The 19,002-nt window shown below is 47.9% G+C and overlaps 1 protein-coding gene across 6 annotated transcripts in view; it reads left to right on the forward strand.

Moving 5' to 3' along the window:
• Nucleotides 1–15,615, forward strand: part of ABTB3 (ankyrin repeat and BTB domain containing 3) — a 349,042-nt gene extending 333,427 nt beyond the window's left edge. For all 6 annotated transcript variants that reach the window (XM_002752947.5, XM_017976347.4, XM_035257465.3 and 3 more), the window contains 3 exons: nt 5,065–5,133; nt 7,535–7,648; nt 13,523–15,615. In XM_002752947.5, the coding sequence (XP_002752993.2) occupies nt 5,065–5,133; nt 7,535–7,648; nt 13,523–13,732 (393 nt within the window). In that variant the 3' untranslated portion in view covers nt 13,733–15,615. The remainder of the gene's footprint in view (nt 1–5,064; nt 5,134–7,534; nt 7,649–13,522) is intronic.
• Nucleotides 15,616–19,002: the final 3,387 nt, after the last annotated feature.

Below are 19,002 nucleotides of genomic sequence, written 5' to 3' on the forward strand. Positions count from 1 at the left end.
GAAGAAACAGGCCCAGAGAACCTAAATGATACGCCCAGAGTCTTAGTTCTAGTCAGTGATAGAGCCAGGATTTGAACCCAGTCTGCCTGGTGGCAAAGCCAGGGACGTTGTTCTAGAAGACCCTTTCTTTTTTTTTTGAGACGGAGTTTCGCTCTCATTACCCAGGCTGGAGTGCAATGGCGTGATCCCGGCTCACCACAACCTCCGCCTCCTGGGTTCAGGCAATTCTCCTGCCTCAGCCTCCTGAGTAGCTGGGATTACAGGCACGCGCCACCATGCCCAGCTAACTTTCTGTATTTTTAGTAGAGACGGGGTTTCACCATGTTGACCAGGATGGTCTCGATCTCTTGACCTCGTGATCCACCGGCCTCGGCCTCCCAAAGTGCTGGGGTTACAGGTGTGAGCCACCGCGCCCGGCCCCCTAGAAGACCCTTTCTACGTGAGAACGTGCTGAGAGTAGGAACTGTTCTCATGTCTTGGGTACTATGTGTAAGGCTCGAAGCCAGTGGTTCTGAACCTTAGCTGCACATTAGAATCACCTGGGAGCTTTGACAATTCCCAGTGCCCGGGCCATAAGTCAGACCAATTCAATCAGAATCTAGGGCTGGGGCTCAGGCATCAGCATTTTGAGGTCTCCCCCACCTCCTCCCAATATCCCAATGTGCAGCCAGGTTGGAGAACCTGTGCTATCAGTTACAGCGTTTCTTACACATTCACAGCTCCCAGAATACCTGGAGAAGGGTGGGGTGCTTATTCAAACATAGAGGACGTGTTAAAATGCACATTCCTGGACCCCACCCCGGAGTTTGATTCTACAGGTGTGAAAATTTAGATTTTAATTTTTAGTTCCAGGGGCACATGTGCAAGTTCATTAGATAAATTACGTGGCATGGGTATTTGGTGTTCCGAATATTTTGTCACCCAGGGTATCAGCATAGTACCCTCCTCCCACCCTCTACCCTCACATAGGCCCTGGTGGCTGCTGTTGCTTCTTTGCGTCCATGTGTACTCTCACTTCTGAGTGAGAACCTGGGTGCAGTACATGGATGGGGCTGGATTACAGGCGTGAGATGGATTGGTTCAGGTCTCCAGCTCCATTCATGTTACCATAAAGAACATGATCTCATTCTTTATGGCTGCATAGTATTCCATGATATATATGTACCATGTCAGAATTCACATTTCTAACAAGAAGCTGGGTGCTGCTGCTGCTGCTCTGGACCTGTCTCTGCCCCTCACCTCATTTCATGCTTTCAGCTGCCCTGCGAGGTAGCCATAATCCCCACCTTACAGACAAGGGTAGTACTCAGAGAGGTGGAGTCAGTGGCCCAGGTTCCCGCTGCTGCTCCTAGCAGAGCTGAGGTTTAAACCCAGGCCTGGTTGACTCCCAGACCCGTTCTCTTAACTTCCTCCCTTCTGTGGGCACCTGGGCCCTCCCTAAACTCACCCAGCCCTGAGGAAAGAATCTTCTGGCCCATTCCTTTGGAGCATGAGCTGGAAGTTGGAAAATGTGTGCCCCCACCCCCGCTCCGCAGCGCTCATGAAGGGGGTGCTTACAATGTGAACCCTGGGACGAACTGGGGAGGTTCCTGTAATAAGAACTTGGCTCATAATAGGCACTCAATAAATGTTTGCCAAGTGGCTTCACTGGAGGAGACCTCCATGGGAAAGGGCAGCCCTGGAGGAATCCTGAGGCCTTTAATTGCTTTTGACTGGGGAAGTTTTCCTGGCCACATTAGCCTCATGTTACTGTAATGGGAAGGGAAGATTTAACAGGCCCTGGGGACATTTCCACATGCCCACCCTTTCCCCATAAACGAAGAAAAGCCTCATTTATGGCTTGAAATAGGCCAAGGAGGGCTGAATGCCAGTAGGAGACCCCAAGAGGCCGGCTCACTTCTCTCCAAGCTAACAGAGGCATTTAGTAAATGAGGCTGCCTCGGGTCTCCTCCTGGAAGTCTGTTTCACATCACAGGCAGGCAAGGGCCAGACCCAGCTGAGACTGCACCTGGAGGCCATGGTGGGGGGTGCGGAGGGGGGAAGAGGGGGAAGGGGGTGCCTCCTGGCTGTAGGCGCCATTTGAATCCCTGCTTCATGAAGGTTGGCAGCTGCCAAGAAAAACAACTCCACAGACAGGCCCTTTGGCCTAATAAGTGTTCATTTCACCCCCTTGCAGAAAGACCTGTGCTGGCAGAGTTTGAAGGAGGCCTACGGTGGCCCATTTTAAATTCCATTAGCCCCGGGATCTCTGTCCGCCACGGAGCAGCATTCAAGTCCACAGCCCGATCTGGAATATATGAGACGACCTGCTAGGGAAACGCTTTGTAAATGTTCAGGGCAGTCATTATTATGGCTCCTATTGTTATTTGTGTAGCCTTTATAAATGAAAACTGCTAGTAGAGTAAATTGATTTTAATAAGGCCAGGTCCCAGCACTGGCTGACTTGGTATTTTAAATGCTTATGACCCATCAGGGTGGGAGAGGGGAGGGTAAACCATGCTGTGTTATTTCACAAAGCCTCAGCTGCCGCCAAGCAGATAGTCCCAGGAGCGCAAAGTCGGTACATGGGAGACTCAAACACAGAGGCGAGGATTTGTGTTTACAGGTGGAGTGTGCACACTGCAGGCTGTTTGATCGCTGGGCGCCAGGCCCTGGGACACAGCCATGGGCAGGACATGCTTGTGCCCTGACTCTAGTGAGAATCAACACTGCAGTTGCGGATGAGGAGGGATTGCCTGAGGTGACCTGGGGCAGGGTGGAGAGCTGAGGAGGCACCCCAGGGCAGACGACCACTTACTAGGTGCAGAAGGAGCAGGCAGAGCGCAGTGGATAGAAAAAGGGGAGGGGGTCCTAGCAGAGGGAACAGTGTGGGCAAAAGCACGGGGCTGGAAGACAGGGCAGAAGGTTCTGATGCAGGCAAGTGGTTGGAGCATAAAAGGCAGCTTTTGGCCAGGCATGAGGGCTCACACCTGTCATCCCAGTGCTTTGAAGGCCGAGGTAGGATGATCGCTTGAGCTCAAGAGTTCAAGACCAGCCTGGGAAACATAGTCAAAACCTGTCCCTACAAAAAATACAAATATTAAGCAGGTACGGTACCGCGCACCTGTAGTCACAGCTATTCAGGAGGCTGAGGTGGAAGGATCGCTTGAGCCTGGGAGGCAGTTTGTAGTGATCTGTGATCGCACCACTGCACTTCATGGGTGACAGAGTGAGACCCTGTCTCACATTAAAAATAAATAAAATATTAGCCAGGCACAGGGTGTGTGCCTGTAGTCCTAGTGATTGGGAGGCTGAGGTAAAGGGATTGCTTGAGCCCAGGAGTTTGAGGTTACAGGGAGCTGTGACCACACCTCTGCACTCCAGCCTGAGTGACAGAATGAGACCCTTTCTAAAATAATAATGATAAATAAGAATTTCAATAAAGCTGTAAACAGCATTTTAAAAACAAACACACATGCAAAAAGCAGTTTGAGACCAGTTGCAAAGGCTTTAAGAAGGCCTGGGTGAGAACGAGGCAGCATGTAGCAGAATCATGGGAAAAGATTTTTCAGCCTCAGAGAAAATTAAAGAGCTGACATTTGCAGAGGGCTTGCTGTGCGCCAGGTCCCTGCTAGGCCTGTTCTATGCAGTGACTCATTTAGTCTTCGTCACAATTCCATGAGGTAGGTGACATTATCCTCACTCCACACATGTGAAACCGAGACACACGGAGCCTAACTTAACTCAGGTCCTCTAGCTTTTAAGTGGCAGAGCCAGATCAGAAATGGAGGCAGCCCGACTGCAGGCTCATTGCACTTCGTCAGTGTCCCATAGTGGTCACAGACTCTCAGCATGAAGGGACCATCAAGGACAGCCCATTCCAGGCTCATGTTACAAGTACCCAAAAAAGGGAGATAACCAGTCTGTAGATTTGGCCCACACAGCTGCCCTAGAGCCAGAGAGGTTTTGTCGAGTATGCAGGTAGAAGACAATAGGGGCCCGGAGCGGCTCATGCCTCTCGTCCTAGCACTTTGGGAAGCCAAGGCCGGCAGATTGCCTGAGGTCAGTAGTTTGAGACCAGCCTGGACAACACAGTGAAACCCTGCCTCTACTAAAATACAAAACACTAGCTGGGCATGGCAGTGTGCGCCTGTAATCCCAGTTACTCGGGGGGCTGAGACAGGAGAATCACTTGAACCCAGGAGGCGGAGGTTGCAGTGAGCTGTGATTGTGCCACTGCACTCCAGCCTGGGTGACAGAGTGAGATTCCATCTTTGGAAAAAAAAGACAATAGGAAGTAGAGGAGACTGGGACAAACTGCAGACTGTACACACCACCTGAAAAATTAACACCCAGTTGTTGTAGGTAAGATAGCAAAGTCAGATACATCTCTGGGCCCCATTCCATTCAAGGGATACCAGTTTGCAAAGCTCTGGAAACTTGGCCTGCCGTTTGGGCATCACAAGTCACGTGAATAAAGAACAGCCTGGCCTGGACCATTTATGTCATCAGTGATCAGAACCCAGATCCCTCCTGGCTTCATCCTGGAGCACATCGCATTGTAATAATGAGCAGGTGGCCCTGTGGCATCCCAGAGTCACCCTCTGGGACTTCAGCAGGCTTTGAGTCAAACTGGGCCATGTTGGCAGAGGAATGACCCTCTGGTGCAGGTTCTTTAAGCCACGCCACGTGTGTGGCAGTTCCAGGCAGCATGACTGGGGTGGGAGGTGGGAGAGGACCCCATGATTATCATGCAGAGATGGAAAAGCCGTCATGAGGAGCAGCGGCTTAGGGCTGTTTAGTTTGGTCTTGGGGGGCATGGAACTGGGGGTGGGAAGCCATCTGGAGCCAAGTTTCAACATGGTATCAGAACAAACTATCTGTTGGATGAAACTGTTCAAAATGGGCAATCTTCTCTCCTTGAAGTAGTGAGCTCTTGGTCACTGGCGACTTGGAAATGGGCAGCGTTTTGTAATGGATGTCCTAGAGGTCTCAGGAACTAGCCTGAGTTAGGGACATCCACCGAATGGCTTTAAGATGATGCATCTTTGCCGTTAACACTCTTCTCTGTGTGTTTCCTTCCAGCTGGTTATGCAATATCTCTACTACGGCGGCCCAGAGTCACTGCTCATTAAAAACAATGAGATCATGGAGGTAAGGAGTTCCTTGTGGTGTTGGCTGTCACAGGTCCCGTTGGGTGGCACCTCTGTAAACTCGGGTCGCCAGCATGCGTGGCAGTGTCAGGAAGGACCTGTGTTGGGTTTTCATTTGGATGAAGGCTTGGGGCTCTTGTTCCTTCCTGATGCCTTCGTCCTCCCAGACAGGAGGGGCTTCTCATCAGAGCCCTTCCCTGGCAGGCTGGGGTGCTAGCGTGCTTGCTTGCCCAACTGCTTTCAGTAGCCGCTGAGTGAAACCCAATTTTAACTGGCATTGCTGGCAGGGGGGCAGGGAAGGGAAGGAATTTGAAAAGTCTCAGGCTAGCTCTAGCTCTGGGCACAGCTGAGGCTCTGATGGTGACATCATCAGGAAATATCCTAGATGATGTCTTCTCCCTTGTTATTTATAAAAGAATTAGATCCCCTAAAAACACCCCTCAAATCACAACACTGTCCATCATTCTTCCAAGACTCAGAAGCTGAGAGCAGATTACAGTCTCTGCCCGGCTTTCCTCAGACTGAGCATCGCACAGTCACACAGCCCACGCCTGTTTCCTTCACTCTCCCCTCCCCCCATCTAACTCTTGTAATTCGACCGGTTCTAGCCCTGTCTGTCCAGGAGCCCTGTTTCTGCCCCCATTTTGTCCAAAGCCAAGATTTCCCCCTGTCCTTTGCCAGAAGTGGAAATCTTGTTCATTTTCCTAATCGAAACTGGAAGCTTTGAAACAGAAGCCAAAAATCATCCCCAATTAATCCTCAGCAAAAGAGCCAGGATTGTGGTCAGTTGTCTGACATCCAGGGTGCCTGGCTGATGAGAGATGTCAGGACACAATCAACTGTTGAAGAGGAGACCCCACATAGTGGTTAATACATGGGTGCTGGGCCAGACTCGTCTAAATCCAGGCTCTGCTGCTTCTGAGCTGTGTGACTGTGGACAAGTTATTTAATCTCTCATCCTGTTTCTTCGCCCATAAAATCAGGATAACTATCTACCTCATTGGGTGTTTTAGATTATCTTAAAAAATTGTTCAGGTGCTTAGAACAGTGCCTGGCACATAGTGATTGCCATTAGGACTATGTATTCACTGTATGGCCCATTTATCCTTTTCTTACTCTGTGAAACCGTCTGTGAAACCGTCCGTAGTCACTCTATCTCCGCCTACAGACACACACAGACACAGCTACTCTCTTGTCTCCCTGGACTACTTCTCTGACCATTTTAGTCTCAAGGATGTGGGCTCTTTTGTAAACAAAAGTGCAGTGGTGTTTACACTTTTCTTTTTTGAGACGAAGTCTCACTCTGTCCCCCAGCCTGGAATGCAGTGGTGCAATCTCTGCTCACTGCAACCTCTGCCTCCCTAGTTCAAACAATTCTCAGCCTCCTGAGTGGCTGGGATTACAGGTGCCCACCACCACACCTGGCCAGTTTTTTGTATTTTTAGTAAAGATGGTGTTTCACCATGTTGGCCAGACTGATCTCAAACTCATGACCTCAGCCTCCCAAAGTGTTGGGATTGCAGGCATGAGCCACTGCACCCTCCTGTTTCAACTAATTGATCACAACCAGTTACAGATTTCTTTGTTCCTTCTCCACTCTCACTGTTACATTTGTCTAGCCTTAACAAAAATAAAAATAATTTTAACTAAAAATGTTAAAAACGTACATTTAAATCACTTCATTCTTATAGAAGAGCTTTGAATACAAAGCAGCTGCCTGGGCCCACCCTGCCCTCCCTCCAGTCCCCGTCCCCGTCCCCAAAAGCAGTCGTTGCAACTATTGCTCATTGCTTTTCCTTCCCCTCCCGGAAGCCAGAAGCCGGAAGCTGGAAGCCGGTGGTTCCATCAACAAACATCTGTGGAGCATCTCCCAGGCGGCACTGTTTTTGGGATCAGGGTACAGCAGTGATGAAAACCAACAAAGATCCCTGCCCTCCTGGGCTCTAGCGAGGGAGGCAGATACGATGTCACATCTGGGGTGCTGTGACTGTGAGGAGTGAGGCAGGGCATGGAGGACAGACGGGATAGAGGGAGGCTCCCCTGAGGAGGTAACACCTGAGTGGAGACCCAGACAACAGAGGGAGTGAGCCACCTTGATTTCCATCTTTCTAGTAACACCCTGATTTTCACCCTTATTCTGGACATAACAATTGGTTTGATGTCCTGCTGTATTGGGTGTGAATTGGGTACGCTTGGCCCTCCCCTCCCCCATCTTCACCGACGATGGAGTCTATCTTTGTCCTCTTCCTGTAGTGTCACCTTTATGCATGATTTCCCTCCCTCTACCTGTGATGCTGCTATGGAAGATGAGGATGAAGACTGTCTCACCACTGCAGTTCTTTACCGTTACCTCTTTCCCAGCCATCTCCCAGCCTCTAACAGACTCTTTCTGTGGTTTCTAGCTTTTGTCTGCTGCGAAGTTTTTCCAGCTGGAGGCTTTGCAGCGACACTGTGAGATTATCTGCGCGAAAAGCATCAATACCGACAACTGTGTGGATATTTACAACCATGCCAAGGTAATCAATCTTATTCTAGTGTGTGTGCACAGGAGCGCTGACGCTGGGGAGGCTTTTCCTTGGCAAACACAGAGGCAGGGCAGAGACCAAGTGCTGGGCCAGTTCTCTCAGTGCTAAGCCACTGGCCTCAAAGTCTGCTTCCTGCTCTAGAAAGGATGCCTTCCACCTCCCCTACAGAACTAGGAAGGTAGGACCACAGAAATTTCAAAGGCAGAGTTCTTGGGCTGGGCGCAGTGGCTCACGCTTGTAATCCCAGCACTTTGGGAGGCTGAGGCAGGTGGATCACAAGGTCAAGAGATCGAGACCATCCTGGTCAACAAGGTGAAACCCTGTCTCTACTAAAAATACAAAAATTAGCTGGGCACAGTGGTGCGTGCCTGTAATCCCAGCTACTGAGGAAGCTAAGGCAGGAGAATTGCCTGAACCCAGGAGGTGGAGGTTGCAGTGAGCCGAGATCGTGCCATTGCACTCCAGCCTGGGTAACAAGAGCGAAACTCCGTCTCAAAAAAAAAAAAAAAGGCAGAGTTCTCAAACAGTGCTTCTCAAACTCTCATGTACATATGACTCACGTCGCAGACTCGGATTCCACAGGCTGGGATGGGCCCTGTTTGGCTTTTCTAACAAGCTCCTAGGTAATGTCTCTGCTGCTGGTCTAAGCCACAGTTTCTAAGGTTCTAGAACAGTGGGTCTCCAATCCAGCAGGTCAGGGAACTTGTCAGAAAGGTACATTTTCAGACCATACTTCAGATCTACTGAATCAGAAACTTGAGTGGGGACCCAACCACCTGTGGCCTTGCATGCCCTCCAGCTGATTCTAACGCATGCTCAGAAGTCAGAACACCCTTCCAGAATTGTTCTCGTGTCTGCTGCATGTTAGAATCCCCTGGGGACTCACTTAAACTCCCTATGCCCGGAACCTATCACAGGCTAATTAAATCAGCCTCCAGGAGTGGAACCTGGGAAAAGATATCTTTCAAAGCTTCCCAGGTGATCCTCAGATGTGGCCAAGGTTGAGAATAGGCTGTAAGCACTGCTGAAGTCTTTGCTGTCTGCTTATTAGGTGGACCCAACACCTGGCTACTAATTAGAATCACCTGGGGGAGCGTTCTGAATGCCGGTGTAGTTCCCGTCCCCACCGACCTCAGCAGTATCCCCTCAGAGAGCCCAGAAGTCTGTATTTTTAACAAGCTGCTAGAGTGACATCAGCCCTCAGATCAGTCTTCACTCCAGTTTTCAGGAACCTCTGATTTCATCCAATTCATTTCATCAGTGGGAAGACTGGGCCCGGGAGAAGTAAAACACTTTGTCCAGGCACCATTGCACCTTGTTCCACGTGCTGAGCACAGCAGGGATTAACAGTTTCAGGAAGAAACAGTAAAACCAGTTAAGATGAGGAGTTCGTTTTTTTTTTTTTTCTTTTTCTTTTTTGAGGTGGAGTTTCACTCTTGTTGCCCAGGCTTAAGTGCAATGGTGCAGTCTAGGCTCACTGCAACCTCTGCCTCCCTGGTTCAAGCGATTCTCCTGTCTCAGCCTCCTGAGTAGCTGGGATTAACAGGCGCCCACCACCACACCCGGCTAATTTTTTTGTATTTTTAGTAGGGACGGTTTTTCACCATGTTGGCCAAGCTGATCTGGGACTCCTGACCTCAGGTGATTGACCCATCTCAGCCTCCCAAAGTGCTGGGATTACAGGTGTGAGCCACCATGCCCTGCCAAAATGAGGAGTTGGTTTATTTTTATTTTATTTTAATAGTTTAAAAATTTCCTCTTTTGTATAACTGGAACCCAGTACACATGATTCTGTATCACACACAGCTCTGGACAGTGGCACTGCACCTGAATGACGCTGCTATTGCTTGTGAAAAATCAGACTGCATGTGACATGCTGCTTACTTGTCTTAAGAGAGCATTCAGTGAGCCCTTTTAATGTGCAGGCACCTGTGCCAACAACCTTGTTGCACTGTCTTTTTTAATCTACAGGACAACCCTTTTAGGTAAATGCTATGACTAGTCCCACATCATCATAAGGAGACTGAAGCACAGAGAGGTGAAGTAACTCGCTTAAGATCACGCAGCTAGGGATGAGATTTTTTTTTATTATGGTAAAATGTACGTGACATAGAATTTGCCACTTTAACTGTTTTCAAATGTACAGTTCAGTGGCATTAAGTACATTCAAATTGTGTTGCAACCAACACTACCATCCATCCAGAGAATTTTTTCACCTTTCTAAACTGAAACTTTACCCTTTAAACACTAAATCCTCATTCCTCCCCTCCTCCAGGCCCTGCTATTCACCATTCTACTTCCTGTCTCTATGAATTTGACTACTCAAGGGATGTCATGTAGGTGGAATCATATAGTATTTGTCTCTTTGTGGCTGACTTATTTCACTTGCCATAATGTCCTCAAGGTTCATCCATATTGTAGCACGCATCAGAATTTCCTCTTTAAGGCTGAATGATATTCTATTGTATGCACAGGCTGTATTTTGTTTATTCTCTCATCTATCAGTAGACACTTTGGTTGCCTCCACTTTTTGGTTATTGTGAATAACGTTGCCATGAACATGGGTATATAAATAACTGTTCAAATCCCTGCCTCTTTGTGTGTGTGTGTGTGTGTGTGTGTGTGTGTGTGTGTGTGTGAGAGAGAGAGACAGGGTCTTGTTCTGTCACGTAGGCTGGAGTGCAGTGACATGATCTCGGCTCACTGTAACCTTCACCTCCCAGGTTCAAGTGATTCTTCTGCCTCAGCCTCGAGTAGCTGGGACCACAGGCACATGCCACCACACCTGGCTAACTTCTGTATTTTCAGTAGAGACAGACTCACCATGTTGGCCAGGCTGGTCTTGAACTCCTGACCTCAGGTGATCCACCAGCCTCGGCCTCCCAAAGCGTTGAGATTTCAGATGTGAGCCACCATGCCTGGCCTGAAATTCCTGCTTTCGGTTATCTGGGATATATTCCCAGAAGTGTGGCACTGAGATTTTTCAGCTCAGGTTTGTCCCACTCCAAAGCACAGGTTCTTAACCCTGTGTTTATTGTCTGGCTTAATAAATGTTGGAAATATTTTCAATAATCCTTGATACTGAAAATTTTCTGATTGGCTGTCAGTAAATCAAGAAGTGTAGTGAGTCTACGTTGTACACACATAAACACACACACACTTGGTGTTCTAGTTCAATGAGGATTATACCAAAATCTGGTTTCTCAGGACACAGGCATCTTTTTTTCAATCTTAAACTGATGACTTTGCAGAAGAGAGCGCCTGCATGCACGCTCGCTCACGCGCTCTCTCTCTCTCTCTCTCTCTCTCTCTCTCTCTCTCTCTCTGTCTTTCTCTGTACCAAGACAGAGAGCCTGATTAACCTTGTGGTCCTCTGCCCTCCTCCCTGACCATGGTCACTCAAATTGTCCAATGAATTTGACATCCACAGTGGCCTCCCACCTTGGCCTCAAGGCCTCTGTTTCACAATCCCATTTTAATTTTTTCAAGCTCTTTGGCAAGCAGTTTCTGTAGCATGTCTTGTGATCTTGTGATTTAATAATGGAGCCTGATGCAATGGAGTCTCGGCTGGGAATAGAGGCACAGACCACATATGGCAGAAAAACTGCCTCTTACACACACACACACACACACACACACACACACACCCAGCTCAGCCTCAGCCTTCCAGGCCAATACCTGGATTGTTTCCAAGAGAAATACCTGCCTTTTGTGATAGTCACGTGGAGGGCAGGGCAATGCCAGCTGCCCCCTGCCCTTTCTGTGCACTGCTTCCACTTATGTTTGTAATTCCAGGAAATACAGACATTTAGATGCTAAGAGCCATGTTCCAAATGGCAGGAGACCTCAGCCTCATTACCTCTGTACTACATCTAACCATTTGAGACAGCTGTGGAATTTTATACAGCGGAGAAACTCATTCCACAAATGCAGCTGTGGAATTTTATACAGCGGAGAAACTCATTCCACAAATACAGCCATCTCTTTTTTCCTGGTAAACCTGTCTCAAGCTATTCAGTCATGAAAAGAGGCCCTGGAGCTTCTGGTGGCCCTTTCAGGGTGTCTCTTAACTTGAGAAAAAGAACAAGCTTGTTCATCACATTGAATCTCAGCTGTTGTATTAAGCTCAGCACTGCATCCTCATGGGAAGAACACAGGTTGGAAACCAAAGGATTTATTCACTAGTGTTTATTGAGTAGCCAGTATTTGCTAGGAGCTCTGTTCATCAGAATATAAGAAATTAGAGGAGCAGGGCACGATGGATCATGCCTATAATCCCAGCACTTTGGGAGGCCAAGGTGGGAGGATCACTTGAGGCCAGGAGTTTGAGACCAGCCTGGGTAACATAGTGAAAAACTGTCTCTATAAAAAAAAAAACTACATAACTCAGCATGGTGGCATGTACCTCTAGTCCCAGCTACTCAGAAAGCTGAGGCAGGAGGGTCACCTGAGCCCAGGAGGTCAAGGCTGCCATAAATAGAGATCATACCACCTCACTCTGAGCCACAGAGTGAGGCTCTGTCTCAAACAAAAAAAAAATTAGTAGATATGGTCTCTGCCCTTGAAAAAATAGTCTAGGACGAGGGTCAGCAGACATGTTCTATAAAGGGCCAGATAAACATTTTCAACTTTCCAGACCACACCGTTGGCTTTGTACTTACTCAATTTTGCAAAAAGCAGCCAAATAATATGTAAATGAATGGTAAGGCCGTGTTCTAATAAAACTTTATAAAAACAGGTGGTTTTTATAAACCACCAGATTTGGCCTGCAGGCCTCTAGTTTGCCAACCACTGGTCTAGGGAATGAGAGCTCCAATCCCAGTTCTGTTAGTAATTAGTTGTATGGTGATAGGCCGGTGGCTGGTATACAGTCATCATTCAATAAATATGATCTAGTATTACAAATGTAGGTATATATCCTTTTATTTTTCACTTACACTAACTTGTGCTGAATGACACTCATCTACAAAGCAAATGCCAGGTGTGCTGGTGGGGGGTGCTCACTGTGTCCTCAGAATCAGAGATAGGCAACTCTGAGCCTCAGTTTCCCCACCTGTACCAGGAAGCCTTGTATTCTGTAAGAGCAGGATTCATGTTGACAGAATGAAAAGATTACTAATCTAGGTGTGGTGGTTCAGGCCTATAATCCCAGCACATTGAAAGGCCCAGGCAGGCAGATCACTTGAGGTCAGGAGTTCGAGACCAGCCTGATCAACATGGTGAAACTCAGTCTCTACTAAAAATACAAAAATCAGCTGGGTTGGTGGTGCACACCTGTAATCTCAGGAGGCTGAGGCAGGCGAATCACTTGAACCCAGGAGGTGGAGGTCATAGTGAGGCGAGATCCTGCCACTGCACTCCAGCCTAAGCAATGGAGTGAGACCCTGTCTCAAAAAAAAAAAAAAAAAAAAAAAGGAATGAAAGGATTGCTAAGATCTGTCCCAGCTCCAGGATTCTGTGCATCCATATGGACATTTGTGGGAAAACTAGCTCACTCACTGATAAACTTCATCAAGCTTTATAAACCTCTTGGAGGCTGCAGAATGACCTCATGCATCCCTGTCCTAAATGGCACAGCAGAGCATGATACCCCTGTAGTCCACCCCCTTGCTTTTGTAACTTGGAAGACTGAGGCCCAGAGAAGTGATTTGATTGGCACAAGGCCAAGGAGCAGAGGAACGGTCTCCAGTCCTTGGATGGAATGAGCTGCAAAGTCACACCCCATGGGTGTGTGTTGGGGAATCGGAGACATTCTGCAGCCAGTCTTCCTTAGCAGGTGCACGCCATCGTTATATCTGAAGGCATAATCCGAAAGGTGCTTTGCAGAATCATAACCATCTCCCACTTCCTCTCCACTCTCCACAGTTTCTTGGAGTCACGGAGCTCTCAGCATATTGCGAAGGCTACTTTCTCAAAAACATGATGGTCCTCATCGAAAACGAAGCATTCAAGCAGCTGCTGTATGACAAAAATGGTGAAGGGACGGGCCAGGATGTGCTCCAGGACTTACAGAGGACGTTGGCCATCAGAATTCAGTCCATCCACTTGTCATCTTCCAAGGGTTCCGTGGTATGAAATGCCCAGTGCAGCGAATGCTTCCCGGGAACTTTCCAGTTCTCCTGCCACGCTGGCTTTACACAGACACAGACAATTCCACCTGGCATCTGTTTTTGGCTGGGCCAAGGAGCTGCCTCTGCTGCTCCCACATGTTCCTGTTGAAAAACAAAGGACTTTCCACTGGTCTGCCGATTGGATCAGCTGGGTCCAGAGCTTAACAGGCAACTAGACAACCAAGCTAACCCCAGTTGAAAGCAGCCCTAGCACCATCGAATACCCACTGCCGGGGACCGCCATCCAATGAATGGATTGAGGCCTTTTGCGGGTCACTCAGGTTCCAGGTTAGCAGTTGGAGGACTTAACCATACCGGCCCTGAAGCGATTGTATTACACATTAAGGACCTTGGTAGTTGTTTCAGTGAGCATCAACCATGGTAGCAAATTGGTGAGGAAATAATTTGGCAAATTTTTAGGGGTGGGAACTTTTTAAAATGTTCGTTAAAAACAAAAACAGGGCAGTCTTATAGTTTAAAATATATTTCTAAAAGCTTAACAGTTCATTTTCAACTAAATTGTGTTTAGGGATCTGTGTTTTGAGATTTTTTTTTTTAATAGTAAGTCACAGGTCCATACTGTGTACACATGCATCTGATAAGATACTGCTGATACTCTGTACAAGTTGAAATAATCTTGCCTTAGTGATGATGATTACACAAAAGAGGTGCACTGCCAATAAGTATCTCTAATTCAGTAGTTGAAAACAACCTGCATGCTAATCGTGGTTTCGGGGTGAGAATAAAACACCCCCACATAACATGCATTTGCATGGGCCTGAACCTGTGAAATGTTACGTTTGTGCTTCATTTTTGCCAAGGTAAAAATGTTCCATCATTTCTAGCTAAAAGTCCATTTGGTGAAACCAACATATCCATTTCTTTTCCTAATTACAGATGATTTGGGGATGCTTTTGCAGAAATGTGTTCATAGATGATGCTGAATTGCGGGGGGGGGGGGCAGCACGCTGTCAGAGAATCTACTATTAATCCCAGAGTTTTCTCTGTATTCTCAGAAGATGTTAATAGTTTGTTACTAGCCAGAGAGTATGACTATGTTAGATTATTTTTAAAGATGAAACATGTATGATAGGATGAATTCTTTCCATATTCTGAGAGTGTACAGTATAGGATTATTATAATGAAAGTTTATATCAACAGGGTTTCGTTGGCTCTGCCATATATTATAAGCAAAAGAGATTGATGAAGTGCCACAATATTCCAGATAACTTTTCAGTTGCGGCCTTTCTTCTCGTTGTTTAATTTGAAACCTAGATACATGCAGTGAAAACTAGGAGAATGACTTTTACCCTAGGGGATGACCAACTTTTGTGGATAAACCTATTTCCTAGCATGCCTTCAGGAAGTTGCGCCAGACCCCAGATTGTGAAGGAGCCACTGTTCTGTTGTTCGAGCTCCCTGAACCATTGTTCAGAGGACTGATGTCACATGGCTTCATGGGCGTGGCCTGTGGCGCATCCGGGCCACCTCTGCCTACAGTATTGGCTCTTCTGCGAGGCTGATACATGGGGCCTCTCTTCCACATGTCATTTGCAAACCTCCCCCAGCCCACTACCAACCAATATGGAAGGAAAGAAAGGACTGCCTGAAGAAGAATTCAAGCTACAGATACACGGCACATGCGTTGTGGCTGTCACCTTCCTCCTCCCTCTTCTGTATCCTCAGAGATGCTGCGTGGATGTTTTCTTAACCAGTTGACCTCCCTGTGAATGTCTAATGCTAGTTCAGGGCCTCCAGGCATTGATTTGTACAGTGACAACTCCCAATGGGACTTCTGTTGTTGTCTGGTGTGCTTTCTCCGTCATTAAAAGAAATGATTTTCCCAGGCCATGCATTATTTGTGTGCTTTGAATGAGCTCTTTATCCCAATAGTTCAGGCCTGAGAACTTCACTCAGTAAAGAGATTGGAAAATGTGGCCCTGCCGAAAAAGCCGAGGGAAATGAAGATGCTAGATGAAAGACAGATGTTCCTGTTGCTGGCGGGGTGGCAACCAAGCCCTGGTCCCCATGCGGCATACACTTCTGATGAGGCCCTTGGATCTTTCTCCCATCAGCAGAGAAGCTACAGGTGGTGCTGCCTGGGCTGCTGCCATAACACCTATTGTCTAACCCTCGTCTGCAGAGCGTGGAGTTCTGGCTGTCACTGTGTGTCTTGATGACACTTTTTGAGGATGAGGAGATGAGAAAGTCAAGTTATCTCCACATGGCATGCCCCCACCAAGGATGGGCATGGGCAGATGCTAGGGGATGGTGGCAGCATTATGGGATGGGGGTAGGGGGTACGGAGGGACAGGTATCGCTCTTCTTGGGTGTCACCATTGCTGAGGTCAAACTGTTGTAACCAAGTGAGTTGTAAGGAAAAGAGCCACACTCTGAGATTGAATCAGGAGTCCTTTACTGCCGGTGACCGAGAGTCAGCTCACGCTCAAAAATCTCTCGGCCCCAAGGAAGGGACTTGATTCCTTTTTATACCTTGCTTAAGATAGGGGAGGGGGAGTCTAACTGAAGCTGAATTTACAGAAGCAAAACGAACAAGTTAGATAAGGAGGCTGGTAACCAGGAGGCAGGAGGTTCCCATGATTGTTGATTACTAAGGAAATTATACACAAGCGGTTCCCATGATTACTGGTTACCGAGGCGGGTATTTGGTACTTGCCACACAATCAAGGGGGTATTCACAACAGCAAGTGGGCTTGCCAGGCAGGATATGGTTACAATGGTTATATGCCTCTATAGTTCTAAGCACAGCATGACCCAGCGCCGTAGCATGACCCAGGTATTCACTCAAGGGACAAATGGCGGGAGGGGTGAGGTGGAGGTTAAGGTGGAATCTGTCTGGCTCTCAGCAAGATGGAGTCTGTCAGGCTAACACAGGGTAGGTTAGCACAAAACCAACTCCCCCATGGCTCTGCTGTGGCTCCTGACCCAGCCTGGGCCCAACGCAGGCATGTGTGGAGATGAATCGCCCTGGCTAATCCACAAAAGCTTATAAGCAGGTGGGGGGGCGAGGCCCAGCCAGCCTGGGAGACCTGGGTCAGTGAGGCCCAGTAAAGAGCTCATATCACCCCACCTCCCAGAAATGATGACTCAAGTCTGTTGAGCAATCCAGGTCTGTTTCTTCTTTAGGAAGCAACCAAGTGCCAGGGGCCAGAACTGTGAGTCAGGCAAGGAAAGCAGAAGGTCGGTTTATTTTTGACTGTGTGTCACCCTCAGTGTAGCCTCAGGGTGAGTAGGCATTTGATTTATTGCTTTTAGAATAATAAAGTGCATGCTACTGCATTTGCCGTTTACCCGTCTGACAGGTGGCTTTGACATTCAGGCCTCAGCAAAGCCCATACAAGGGCCCCTTAGCATCGTAGGGTGTGGAGTGGAGGAAAGCAGGGAGAGGGGAGCTGCCTGCCACAACTTCCTTCCACCCCTTCCATTTGCAATGGGGCACTGGGAGGAGTGTGTATATGCAGCTGCACCCAAGAAACACAAGGACACCAACTTAGCTTCTGTGCCCACCCCCATGGCCACTGGTCTTACATATACCATCCCTGGACATCATTCGTTCTCCTCAAAAGGAGGAGAATCCACTCAAAATGAAGATGAGGATGTGAGCTCCCATCACGGGAGATGCCTAAGCAGAAACCGTGCAGTCAGGCATGGGGGCGGGGTTGGACGAGAACCTCTGAGTTTCTGCGATTCTGCTTTTGGATCCCACGTTGTTTCTTCCTGTAAAGCCCCAGGCAAAAAGTGCTGTTCAACTGCATGTTGTCGTAACAAGACTTTCATCACACGGTGCTTTGCTAGCATTGGGCTGTGTGGATAAAGGGTTCTTTGAGAAAATCTATTTTACCAGTCTTGGGTCCTCTGGCTTCAGAGAACTTCAGAGCGCCCACCTCTCTCCACCCCCACCTTGCATCTGCCACCTTGAGTCACAGACGAATGAGTAGCCGCAGAAGAGCTCACATCCTCCCACTTCTAGTTCTTTCTGCCTGGCCCCTACACAGCCTCCATGGCCAGCAGTTTCCTGGGCTTCTCCATATGAGGGTTCCATTCAGAGAGACACCTACTGAGCACCTGCTGGTGGCAGCGCTGGTTGCTGAGCCTTGGACTCCAGCACAGGCCTGAAAACCCTGTTCCAACTGGATCCAACCCCTGAGTAGCTTTGAGTCTTTGGACAAGTTACTTACTCTGCCTAGTTTTCACCTTCCTCTTACGAAAAAAAAAAAAAAGGGGTTTAACTATAACTAGTGGCCAGCTGCTGTGGCTCACTCCTGTAATCCCAACATTTTGGGAGGCCAAGGTGGGCAGATTACTTGAGGTCAGGAGTTCAAGACCAGCCTGGCCAACATGGCAAAACCCCATCTCTACTAAAAATGAAAGCATTGATGGGGCATGGTGGTGGGCATCTGCAATCCCAGGTACTCAGGGAGGCTGAGGCAGGAGAATCACTTGAACCTGGAAGGCAGAGATTGCAGTAAACGAGGATTGTGCCACTGCACTCCAGCCTGGGCAACAGAGCAAGACTCCTCTCAAAAAAAAAAAAAAAAAACAACATAGGTAGTGAATAGTGTTGTCGGGAGGATTAAAAAGATGTTTTGTACAAGTCCCACACCGTTAGTAGCAGGGAAAGGGCATTTTTAAACTTCTAAGAAGGAAGAAGAAGGAAGGAGAAAGGAAGGAAAGAGAAACTGATGATTCATACAAGGAAAGAAAGGCTAATGACTTTGCCTTCATTTCTAGAAACTTCTACAGTAGCAGTTCCCATGGTGATTTTTTATTCTCTAGGGTTTTGCTACTTATTCCAAGGCGTATAGGGAAATTCCCCCCAAATGGAGCTCTTTCATGATTCTAGTTCCTAGCACAGTGCTTCACACAAAGTCAGTAATCAAGAAATGTTTGCAAATGGAAGCCAAGTACACCTGGATTTCCTTTTGTATAAACATATTTTCAAAAGATTAGAGCTGCAGGGATTCCCTCTTCCAAATTCGTTGTCTACACAGGAATGTGAGATTCACGTGTTTGACTTGGATGACACAAGACACCCATGGTGTGTGTCTAAGGTCCAAGACCCCACAAATGGCTGAGCAGGGCCTAGACCTGCCAGAGCCAACTCTCAGCTCAGGGCTTGAGGACCACGGTTCTGTGGAGAGGGAGAGGGTAGCCACAAACCCCCAAATGAAACAAACTGCTAGATGTCACTTTAGAAAAATCTGAGATTGCTGT

The sequence above is a fragment of the Callithrix jacchus genome, chromosome 9 (assembly GCF_049354715.1).
Source record: "Callithrix jacchus isolate 240 chromosome 9, calJac240_pri, whole genome shotgun sequence".
Classification (NCBI taxonomy): Eukaryota; Metazoa; Chordata; class Mammalia; order Primates; family Cebidae; genus Callithrix; species Callithrix jacchus.